Below are 12,292 nucleotides of genomic sequence, written 5' to 3'. Positions count from 1 at the left end.
TCTAATTAGAAAACATCATCTAAAGTATTTCACTAATTTTACTTTTAAACGTGATCTAAATTTCTTTATCAGTGTTATCAGACCTAAGAATATTTCCAATAGAAGCATTTTCATGAATTGTTTAACTTTATTTATATCATAAATAATATTTTTTAAGCATTCGTAAAATTATGATAAATAACTCATTCAAATAATTATGTATTGTAAATGCTCTAAAGATTTAAAGACTTCTCATCAGCTTATAAATTCCCACGACGCCAGTGCATCTGCTTTCATCTTAATTCCTGTAAACATTTTTTTTCTTTCTTGGTCCTTCCAGTACGCCGTCTTGCTTGTATAGCATTACAGTGAATCTCCAATAACTTGGGTCAATATGGATGGGATTAAACATTTACCCCTACACCAAAAGGTTTAGTGACTATATAACTTTATTTTATTACTTGTAGCCCGATCCAGAGATTAATCGCCATGGGTTGGTGAGTTATAACAAAAATTCTTGAAGGTGACACTAAGCTATGTGCATAATTTTAATTTGTAATAATAGTTTTTAAGTTTAAATCTTATGGGTCCATAAAATCCATGGAAAATCAAATGAGTGGCTGGTAGCAGCGACATATGTCCATTATTTTAAATATCAATGAATTGGGTGAGTTCCCTTTACTGTCTCTATTATGATTCACCCAAAGAAAAGGGTAGCATGAGGTTTTTCCCGTTTAAAAAAAGGTTCTCAAGTATAAAACTGATTAATTATCAACATAGGAAGAATTCAACTTACAAACGCCCTGACATCATGTATGTAATTCTGCAGAATAAAATTTTAATAAAAAAATATGTAGCACATTTTGATAAATTAACTGAGCTTGAAATGCCCCAAGTACATTTGAGAGAAGGGGGTGCTACTATCTATATATCAAGACCGGCTAATATGGCCGATATCTGCGCCCATGGCCACCATCATTGTTGTGCCTTCCCTTACTTGAACTCCCGACATTCCTGTTGCCACTCCCACTGCCACCACCGCCCCTGCCACCTCTATGATGTGAGGGTGGGGCTTGTGGCTGCATTCCTGGTTGTTGCCTGCAGAATAAAATAAACTCTCAGGCTTTGGATTCAGGCAATTGGGTGTCTCATAAGGCCATTGGAATTTTATAGAAACATCATTGCAACATCTTCCAATCTACCAAATATCATTGCAACATCTTCCAATCTACAAAATATCATTGCAACAGTTTTACTTACAAGACATATCCAATCCGTCCATCAGCTAAAAGCATAGGCATGATGGCCATTCCTGAGGGAGTTTGACCTCCTCCATATAGCATGGGCTGTAAAAGATACAACTCCAATCATCAGAATCTCAGATTAATAGATAGTGAATATGATAATGAATCAATAGCACATATATAGTAGAGATCAACTTGCATGTAAATACACTTCCTGTAGCATATACTGATAAAGTCTAATATGCATGATTTCTAATGAAATTTAAAATATATTAAACATGTTTAAATGAAATGCAATAAGGATTTGGATTCTATAAAAGTCAGTAGCTCTATAATGCCACTACTTAGCATCAAAATAGTGATTTCTGTTGACACAAAAATGAAGACGATAAAAAGAATAATTTTGGGTCTGGAAACAAGCTATAGATATCTAATGCAAACATGTCACCTGTGCAAGACCTGGAGCAGCATATCCTGCACCAAGTCCACCATAGGCACCTCCAACCAAACCATAACCAACATGTGGTGGATAGCTTGGAAGCAATCCTGGTCCTGGCTTCTGTGTGTTTGATCCTCCAGACTTTTGATCAGCCTGTGGCTTTGCCAGAGAGCATTGTAAAAGTTGACCTGAAACGTAGAACAAACCTCAAATATTATTGACCAACATTCACATAAAATAACCACAAAAGGCTGGACAATATGTTACCTTCTAATTCATATCTTTCAGTGTTTTTCAGTGCTTTCATAGCATTTGACCTCTCTGCAAAATGTACAAAGCCAATTCTGTTCTTTTCCTGTCCAGACTTTGCTGGTGGAAGAACCACCTTTGTGATCTTCCCATGACGTTCAAAAAGCTTCTTCAACTGCTCTTGAGTTACATTCTTTGGAAGGTTCTTCACATATACTGCCTTCACCTGTTCACACATGCACAACAATTCACTATATTCAATGCTTTGTTTACAGAGCAATGCATCTAGAATAGGATCTGTTAAAAAATAGTCTATATATTCAACGGCATGGTAATCTAGATTCAGAAGCAAATAGTGTATTATAGAATATTAATCACTTATAAGTTATAACAATGACTGTAGTAATGTATTTAATACTTAATAACTGTTAATTAGTTCTTGCACTCAATGTATAAGCAATAATGTATATTAAACAGAGCTCTGGTAAACCTACATTAGCTTTTTCGTGTTATAATGGTTTTTGTCCCTCTAATTTATACTATGTTAGATGCAAATATATATTAATTTATAAATCTGGTAGAATCTTATGCTTCGAGTTAGTTCTGTTCTGGTGAAGGAAGATTCAATAGCATACATGAAATCCAAAGGTCACTCATCATTGATGATCCATTAGCCAAAATGGGTGAATCCAAGTCTGAGAGTTCTGGCAGTGGTGAGTTGACCAGACTGCATGAAACCCAAACCTCCATGGCTATTACTTGCTCCTTCTCTGATTCACCATTGTGCACGCTATCCGCAAGGACCACCATTGCACTATCACTAGGGATGATTTCACTCTCCATTTTCTGTTGAAGATGGTCTCTTTAAACCAAATTCTATACTCTGTTTCTCCCTTTCAACCGGTCGATCAACATCTTCCTGAACCATAACTATTTTCAGTATCTGTTTCTCGCACTGATTTTGCTTCATCATTTTTTTGTTTCTTCCCCACTACAATGGTTGTGGGTCTTGGTCGTGGTCATTGAACCTTATTCTTTATTTTTGTTATCTAGCTCTAATGGTTACAACCTATGTTGTTAATAGCGGCTGTCGCGGCCGCTATCGCGGCGGCACGGCGCGGCACCCTACCGCGACGAAGGCAGGAAAAGTGGGGCGGGATCCGGACGAAAATTTCGCACGCTACAGTGACGGCCGAAAATGCCCTCACTTAATGCGAGAAAGTGAGGGTATTTTTGGCTTTTTTTTTGTATTACCTGGCCAAGGTCTCGCTCCCTCCCCGATCTGTTGTTTGGCTGGCTCGAGAAACCCTTGTGAGAAAGTGAAGTTGTGACTGCAACCTCGACCTGCGACCTGCGACTCCGACGACTCCGTCCGGCGACTCCGACGACCCCGTCCGACGACTCCGGCGACGACTCTGCACCCGGCGAAGCTGCAACCCGACGAGTCTTCGTCCTGCGACTGCGCCGCGCGGCCACCCCTTTGCTTGAGGTGAGGAAGACAGCGAAGAGGATTTTTTTGGTCTTACCTTGCTGTTGGGTCTTGGCCTCTTGGGTGTGACTGTGATTTTTGTGACTGTGATTTTTTTGTGACTGATTTTTGTGACAGCGAAGAGGAAGACAGCGAAGAGGATTTTTGTGACTGATTTTTTTTTATATGAATTTAATTCATTTTTCTGATAGCTAGTGCCTAGTCTCCACCTGAAGCATGAAGTAGTTATTATCCACCACCTGTCATGTGACTGCCACATATGCTAGATTCTAGAATTGTCGTAGCAACTAGCAAAGTGTTGAATCAACAATAAAAAATTGAGGAACAGTCTCAGCAAAAATTCTAGAATTGATTACTTACTAATTAATTTTTTGATAATTAATTTTTACCTTGTTACTTACTAATTTTTGGCTTTGGCTGTAACTGTGAATGGTTTGTGTCAATTAGTTCACAAATTTTTGTTGTTCAAATAAGAACTCTAGCATTAGGGAGTGACACTATTTATTTACATAATAGAGTGCAGAATTTTAGTCGACAAAAGACATGTTAAACTTTGAGAAAAATATGGAACAAAAAACTTGATTAAGTGAATTTCAAAACTAAAATGTAAGTTTTCTTATGTATCATAAAATACTTCATCACAAGTCTAAGCCTTACTAATTTCACAACAAAAACCAATATGATGGTTTAATTTTCGAAATGTTGAAAAAATCAGGTCATTTAATTTTTTATGTAATTTTTTATTTGGTTGCAGTGCTTTAGTCTCCTTACGGTGCATTAGACTTTAGTCTACTGGAATGTTGAATTCAGAGGGGTCTTCGTTGTTCAAGCCTACCGGTGATAGGGTAGATGCCTTTTGGAAATGGAACAGTTTAAAGGATAAAAATAACAGGAAGAGTGTAACCTGTGATTTTTGTCACAAAACGACTACGGGAGGAATTTCTAGAGCAAAAAGACATCAACTTCAAATAAAAGGAGATGTGGGTTCTTGTAAAAAAGTACCGGAGGATGTTAAATTAGAAATGATTGCTGCTTATGAGAAGAAAATAGCTGAAACTGCAGCATACATGGAGACAATGCAAGAAGAAGATGAGGAAGAGGAAGATGGGATCCTAGAGATTGCAAGACTTAAAAGTGGAAAAAAGCGTCCAACAACATCAAATGAAGCCTCCTCAACTGCTTCCAATAAGAGGATCACAACTAAAAAAGGCCCTATTGATTTTTTGTTCTCCAAAGCACCTGAAGAAAGTATCAAATTAGGAAAAACCATGAGACAATCAAGTGTAAATGAAACTTATAACAAGGCTGCAAGAGACAGGGCAGTTCAGTACATTGCTCGTTTCTTTTTTAGGAATGGAATACCATTCAATGTTGCTAAATCAAAAAGTTTCAAGTTGATGATAGAGGCGATTGGAACCTATGGTCCTCATTTAAAGCCTCCAAGCTATCATGAATTGAGAGTTCCACTCCTTAAAAAAGAGTTGGAATACACGAAGGGCTTATTGAGGGGTCATGAGGAGGAGCGAATCAAATATGGGTGTTCAATTATGTCAAATGGTTGGACGGATAGGAAGAATAGAACTTTGATTAACTTTTTGGTAAATTGTTCGTTGGGAACACAATTTGTGAGGAGTGTGGATGCTTCTGAATACATGAAGACTGGTCAGAAGATCTTTGAGCTTTTTGATAGCTTTGTTGAGGAGATTGGAGAAAAGAATGTTATTCAAGTGGTGACGGACAATGGAAGTAATTATGTGTTGGCGGGTGAGAATTCAATCATACTTAATGAAGTTTTTTTTTGTAGTTATAACTTTTAATTGTTACACTACTCATACAAGTTTATTGATTTTGGTCTTTTTAGGTAAAATTTTACAAGTCACGAGACCAAAAATATTTTGGACTCCATGTGTTGCACATTGTCTTGACTTGATGCTAGAAGATATTGGAAAGATCCCAAAAGTAAAAAGGGTTATACAGAGAGGCATCAAGCTTGTAGGCTACATTTACAACCATACATTGGCTTTGAACACCATGAGGAAATTCACACAAAAAACTGAATTAGTGAGACATGGAGTTACAAGATTTGCTACCACTTTCTTAACTTTGCAAAGATTGCATAAGCAAAAGGCCAATCTTAGAAGGATGTTTAATTCAGATGAATGGTTGAAGTCTAAGGCAGCTAAAGAGCCCAAGGGGAAGCAAGCAACAGATGTTGTTCTTATGCCATCATTTTGGAATGATGTTGTTTATACTTTAAAGGCTATGGGGCCTCTTGTAAGTGTGTTGAGGTTGGTGGATAATGAAAAAAAACCTACAATGGGTTTCATTTATGAAGCAATGGATAGGGCCAAAGAAGCAATTCAAAGAGCTTTCAATAACAATGAAGGGAAGTATAAGGATATCCTTGCAATCATTGATAAAAGATGGGATTGCCAACTTCACCACCCTTTGCATGCAGCGGGTTATTATCTGAATCCAAAGTTCTTTTACACCAATCCAAACATTGACAGTGATAATGAAGTGGTGGATGGCCTCTTCAAATGTATTGATAAGCTTAGTGAAGATGATGATTTTGTAGTTGAAGTTCACAAACAATTGCTAGTGTATAAAAGGGCTGGAGAGAGGTTTGGTATGGCTGCAGCAATGAAAGCAAGGACTGAAATATCTCCTGGTAAGTGAAAAAATTCACTTATAACTTTGAATGATTAATTAATAATATGTGTAAATGCTAATGCATATGAATTGCATTTTACAGCTGAGTGGTGGAAATTGTATGGAGGAAAAACACCACACTTGCAAACCATTGCCATTAAAGTTCTAAGTTTGACTTGTAGCTCACCAGGATGTGAGCGTAATTGGAGTACCTTTGAGCATGTAAGTAACTAACATTCATGTTTTTTTAAATTATGAAACTTTAGAAGCTGAAATTGAAACTAAGTAACTAACATTCATGTTTTGTAAATTATTATAGATTCACTCAAAGAAGAGAAGTAGGCTTGAGCACCAAAAGCTTCAAGATTTGGTTTATGTTAAGTATAATCAAGCTCTTCTAGATCGCTTTGAGTGTCATGATGTGATTGATCCTATTGCTTTAAATGATATTGATGATAGCAATGAGTGGTTATTGGGAGAATTGGAAGGAGAAGAAGCTGGTAATGATTTGGTTTTTGATGATGATGATTTGAATTGGTTAGATGTTGCTGAGGCAACTGGGGCTGGTGAACCTTTACAAAATACAAGGAGTCAAACACATAAACAAGGCAGCAGCTGCACTTGCACCTACAAATGAAAAAGGAAAAAAGGTGGTGGAAGTGGAAGAAGAGAATAAAGATGAGGGGGAAGAAGAGTACAATTCTAATGCTAGTGAGAGTGATGGATTTCAACAACACAATGATTTGGATCTTGAAGAGGATGAAGATTCTGATTAGTAATTTAGTATTAAGAAACTTGCATTTGTCTATTTGAATTTTAATGTCTACTTGTCTATTATTATAATTACTTTAGGCTTTATGTTAGAAGGACTAAGGCTTCCTTTATTTGCTTGACTTTCTACTAACTTTTGTTTAAGTAACTATGTATTAAGTTATTTTTCTGTTTTTGAACTTATATACATACATATTATTAATTATTTAACATATATAAAAAGACATTACAATAGCGGTCATCCCGCTATCCCAATTTTGGGGTCGGCCGCTACGCCGGTCTTGACAACTATGGTTACAACATGCCACCACCACACTCAACTGCTACTCTTAGTTCTCCTCCACCCTCTTGGTTGAGTGTGGCATTGTGTTTTTTTGGTTGAGTTGCCTCTTCATCCTCAAGATCAACTCCTTGTTTTTGAGAAACTTATGCAGCATTTAATTAAGTTCTTGAATTCCATCAACCCGCCTCTTGATCTTCAAAAGGTTAGCAACCAAAGGTTATAGAGCACCAATTGATAAACCAATAAAATATGCTGAACACAGAAATCACAAACAATGCAGCAATACACTAGCTGTCCTAGAGACATCCTACATTGATTATCATTCTCTGCCCACAAACTGCAAATAACAACCTCTTTTTCCTAATTACACACCCTACTATTAAATAACTGCCATCCGTTATTCTATATGAATAACTGTCATCAAGGTAGTTTCTACTTCTAAATGCAGGCTGAGTTGTTTTCTATCATATATTCTAAACGCATTATTGCTCCTTAACTTCTACCTATAACTGCCAACACGACAGTTAATATTACACTTGCATCTAATAAGCAAACCCTTCAAGAACACCATTGTATCCTCCATTTCTTTCCCAATAAGCAAACCTTAACTTCCATCTCTCCAACCCCTCTTCCCCCTTTTATATCTAATTAAGCCCCTCCAACTATCAACTCTAACTTGCTATCTAATTTTTCCTTCCCCTGGAAAATCCTAAGAAAGGCCAATCCTAGTTTTTCCAGCTACCTGTGGCTGCAATCTCCAGCATGCTCCCCCCCTCCCCCAAAAAAAAAACTGCAGTTACAACCCAATCAAATTAGTGACCGTGTTCCCCTCTGCTGGAGCTGCAATCTTCAGTTCTCCACCATCCTGGTCTTCAATCAATGTACTCAGCCACCATTGGAATTCTGGCTTCAGTGTCACCAGGGATGGACACCTCCTCAGGATGACAACTGTTTCACCTCTGATTTGTTCTCTGATTGGTTTTTGAGGTGGTTGAATTTGTCAGCGTAGTCGGGCTCAGTCCTAATATAGTGGCTGATGGTTTGGTTGGGTGTTGTCTGGTCAGTGTTGATGTTGAGCGTGGAGGAAGAGGGAGACCAGAGAAGATGATAGCGGTTGTTGATGGAGAAGATTTCTTTGTTTTTATTTTTATTTTTGTTTAACCTTCCCTTTTTACCCCTAATGTACCAGCACACAAAAGGTCAACTTGTGTACTGGATAAGCAACCTAAAAAGGTTCTTATAACCATTAACCATAACTATAAATTATCAACTGAGCTTAAAAAAGAAGGAAGGCATATGAATCAATACCTGAGATGCAGCAGAGGACTCAGCATTTTTAGGATCAGCCCAGCTCACTGTTGGAGCATTCTCACCTAGCTTAAATGTTGGGCTCATCATCTTTTGCCTTGAATACTCAGCACATGCATGGTTATAATAGTCAATAAAAGCAAAGCCCCGGTTATTGTTGGTGTTCTTCATATCCTGAAACAAATTATTGAACAAACATAAATATAAGAGCATTTAAATAAGAAAACCACAATGCTGACTCTTGTGTGCATGCAGTTGGACATAATGAGAAAACAATAGAAGAATGATTGTAATTTGTAATACATGACTTTTATGATGATTTTTAGGCATGACTATAACAAAAACTTCCTAGACACATTTAACTTAAAGTGGGAACTGAAAGTGCAACAGAAAAATACATACCTTGACTAGTTCCACACCAGTAACTCCAGGTCCAATCTCAGTTACAATCTTCTTCAGATCTTCAACACCCCAGCTTCTAGGAACATTGCCAATAAAAAGACGGTGCTTGGCTTGAGATTTTGAACATTTAATTTTTTTACCCTTAAAGAATTGATAATTGACAGTCAGGAATTACATATACCAAATTACAATAAGATTCGCATAATGCATCTGCAATGTTTGTAATACAAGAGTAACAACAATAAAGCCACTAACTTAAGAGGAGAATCGGTTATGAATGCATATTGACATTATCATATTACCATGAATTCGGTATTATTTAGCTCCTCAATGGCTTTAGAAGCCAATTCCACACTTCTAAAGGTCACAAAACCAAAGCCCTTGTTCTCGGAAGAATCCTTTCCCTTCATTATTCGAACCTGTTTTCCTCAAAATTCAAGTTAATGAATGACATTGTAATATAAGCATAAGCACAATACAATAACAATGGCACAGACTTACCTCTGCAACTTCCCCAATACGCTCACATAAAGATTTCAAATCCTCATCTGAGGCATGAGGAATGCCACCAATGTATACTTCAGACCCATGAGGAGGAATTGAAAGGAGTTCAGCATGTTTTTTCTTCTCATCCTCATCTTCCACCTTTGTTTCATCACTGCTATGATTTTGCATGGCATCATCTTCTTCCACTTCTTCAACCTCTTCTTCCTCCTCCTCCTCCTCCTCTTCATCTTCTTCCACCTCCACTTCCTCCTCTTCTTCCACCTCTTCCACCTCCTCTTCTATCTCTTCCACTTCCTCTTCTTCTTCTACTTCTTCATATTCTACTTCTTCTTCCATTGCTTCCTCTGGATCATTTGCCTCCTCAAAATCAACCTTCTCATCAGATTCAACTGGCTCCTCAGGCTCAGATGGCTTAGCAGCTGATGAAGAAATTGCTTTTTCCCGAGGCATCTTATGAAACTAACGAAATAAGCGTGAGGCAACTGTGAAGAAGGCACAGAGGCCAGAAGAATTCCTGGGAAGAAGTATACACATATCGAAAGGAGGAAACAAAAAGAAAGGCCAAACAAGGGGTTGCAGCGAATGAATCTCAGTGGAAGCCGTGCAATGAGACAGACAAGGCTTATACGGCAGCAATGTGATAGACTTTTATTAAAGGGACAATGATAAGATAATTAACAGCATTGGCAGACAGGCAAGTCAAAAACAATAAAAAAGAGATTAACGAAGGCGGCGAAAGGAACCCGAGTTCAAACGGCATGTTGGTGAGCACAAGCTCTTCTATTTTACACAAAGCCAAACGAGGGGCAAAGAAAATCATGTAAATATGAAAAATTTCTACTCAAATGATGCAAGGTGATGAACAAACAATTAGGCATCAAAGGAACGAGAAGGCAGAACAAAAAGAAGAATCATGAAGTGTCCAATCTCAGAAAAATATTAGCAGTTTCCAAACAAAACGTACCAATCTGTGCACCTTCCTGCCACAAATTTACAGATACGTACTAAGATAGGGTTCATTACACTTACACACTTCTACCAGCTAAATCACTGATGCAACCCTTTACCACAACACATCAAATTTCACAGAAATCCCAAATAAATAAATAAAAATGTTATTTACGCAATAATAAAATCTCTAGCTTGCCTCCGTACAGAAATTCAAGGCGAGAGAGAAAGGAGAGTACCTTAGGGTAAAGGAGCACGACAACGATGTCGAAATGGATAGAAAATTTCTGGTGCGAAAAATGAAAATTAGTGCAAACTTCGAAGGAGAGCTTTTAAATTGGATACGATTTAACGAACCCTAGAGTGGCGTCTCGCTGATACTGGCAAAACGGTAAATGTAGTGGCGCCGTTAATTTGAGTTTTGGATTTTTCTTGTTTGTCAAAATTACGGTATGCGACAAGCCGTTTCTGATTTTCCGTCCAATGGCTTCAAGAGACGGAGACATGTCTGAGTACGACTCTAGGAGGGTATTATGGTAAATGCGAAAGGGGTCTTTAGATTTTTAAAGGTCAATAAAATTAAACAACTGCAATACTCCTTCTGAGTCATTGTAAATTTGTAATTGTTATTATCATGATTGTTTTTTTATCTGCTGAAATTGAAATAATCGATCCAATCTCAATATGGATCGAAAATCAAACAGATAAAAAAAATTTAAAAAAAATTATTTGATTGAATTAGAATCAGTTTAAAAAAATTATTCAAATCAAACTTATATATATTATATATTTTATTCATAAATTTATAATATAACTTATTTTTATTTTTATTTCTTACATATTTATAAAACTGTCATATAACTTACATTTATTTATGAAAAATATATTTGACTAAAAATATTTTTACTAATTATTTAAGTTAAGATGCGTAAATATCTTATTATTACTATATAATGACATATAAATAAAATATTTGATATTTTAAATTATTTTTTATTATATTTATTATACATCTTACCTTTTATTTATCATTTTTTAAAATTAAAAGATTAAAACCAAAAATTGATCCAATTCAAACTGCTTTAAATTGAATCCAATCATATCGGATTAAAAATTTAAACTAAATCAATTTGATAATAAAATAACAAAACCAAAATGATTGAATCAAATGATTTTTCTCTTCAACGTGGATCCAATCCAATTCATGAATACCATTACCTTTAACATTAGTTGTCATTCTAAATTGTTTTACACAAACCATAAGATGAAATTTATAAAATTTAATGTATCAAAATAAAACTTTTAAACTTAATGTACCAAAGTAAAAGAAAAATGCGAAAACATAATGAACTAAATGTGACATTCAGTCCATTAATTATAATTCATTTTCTTCTTTCTTCTCATTTTTTCGTTGTCATAAAATATATTGTATAAAGTATTATATAAATAACATTTTTAAACATAATAAAATGAATGAAAATGAAAATCCACACCAAAACTCTTAGGTGACTTTTGATTTGACTGTTTTCTTTTTTTAATTTTCAAAGAAAATTGAAAATAAGAATGAAAATATGTTTGCTTAAAATTTGAAATATTTTCTTTGAAAATATGTTCAAAAACATGTTTGTAGAAGCAAATAACATAAGAAATGGACTTGAATTGTGTTTTTAGAGATTTAAAACTTTTTCTACATCTAAAATCATGTTTATCGTCTGATATAAAAAGACCTAAAACACATAGAGATTAGACTCTATCATATGATGAGATAAATAGTTTCCTTTGTAAAACAAAATAGGATATAAGATATAAAAATAAATTCAAACCCTTTGTCAATTAAAATAAAAGAGAGAAGCACAAAAAGAATTATACTATTCAGAAACCCGAAACTACGTTCAATTCTTGACAATTCATCAAATTTTCACTAATTTATCAAAGTTACAAGTATTGTTCACTATCACTTCTAATTCTTACACTTGTAAGCTCTATCCAAGCTTGATTTAAAACTAATATTCTTCATTCTA

The 12,292-nt window shown here is 35.7% G+C and overlaps 1 protein-coding gene across 4 annotated transcripts; it reads right to left on the bottom strand.

Annotated features, from left to right (window-relative positions):
* Window positions 1-712: 712 nt before the first annotated feature.
* On the bottom strand, window positions 713-10,676 carry LOC114375045 (heterogeneous nuclear ribonucleoprotein Q-like). Of its 4 annotated transcripts, none has more exons than XM_028332787.1 (9): window positions 10,511-10,676; window positions 9,318-9,782; window positions 9,119-9,235; window positions 8,817-8,957; window positions 8,415-8,588; window positions 1,930-2,137; window positions 1,672-1,850; window positions 1,240-1,325; window positions 713-1,077 (listed from the first exon to the last, which is right to left on the bottom strand). In XM_028332787.1, the coding sequence occupies exons 2-9, from the start codon at window positions 9,771-9,773 to the stop codon at window positions 921-923; spliced, it is 1,518 nt and encodes a 505-aa protein (XP_028188588.1). In that variant the 5' UTR covers window positions 9,774-9,782; window positions 10,511-10,676; the 3' UTR covers window positions 713-920. The 4 variants fall into 4 exon arrangements, with proteins under 4 accessions (XP_028188588.1, XP_028188586.1, XP_028188587.1 ...); XM_028332785.1 differs by having other exon boundaries at window positions 9,318-10,303; window positions 10,511-10,675; XM_028332786.1 differs by having other exon boundaries at window positions 9,318-9,837; window positions 10,511-10,675.
* Window positions 10,677-12,292: the final 1,616 nt, after the last annotated feature.

Source organism: Glycine soja, chromosome 11, assembly GCF_004193775.1.
Source record: "Glycine soja cultivar W05 chromosome 11, ASM419377v2, whole genome shotgun sequence".
NCBI classification, from domain to species: Eukaryota; Viridiplantae; Streptophyta; class Magnoliopsida; order Fabales; family Fabaceae; genus Glycine; species Glycine soja.
The sequence above is the reverse complement of the archived record's forward strand: the minus strand, read 5'-3'. Positions and strand labels throughout refer to the sequence as shown.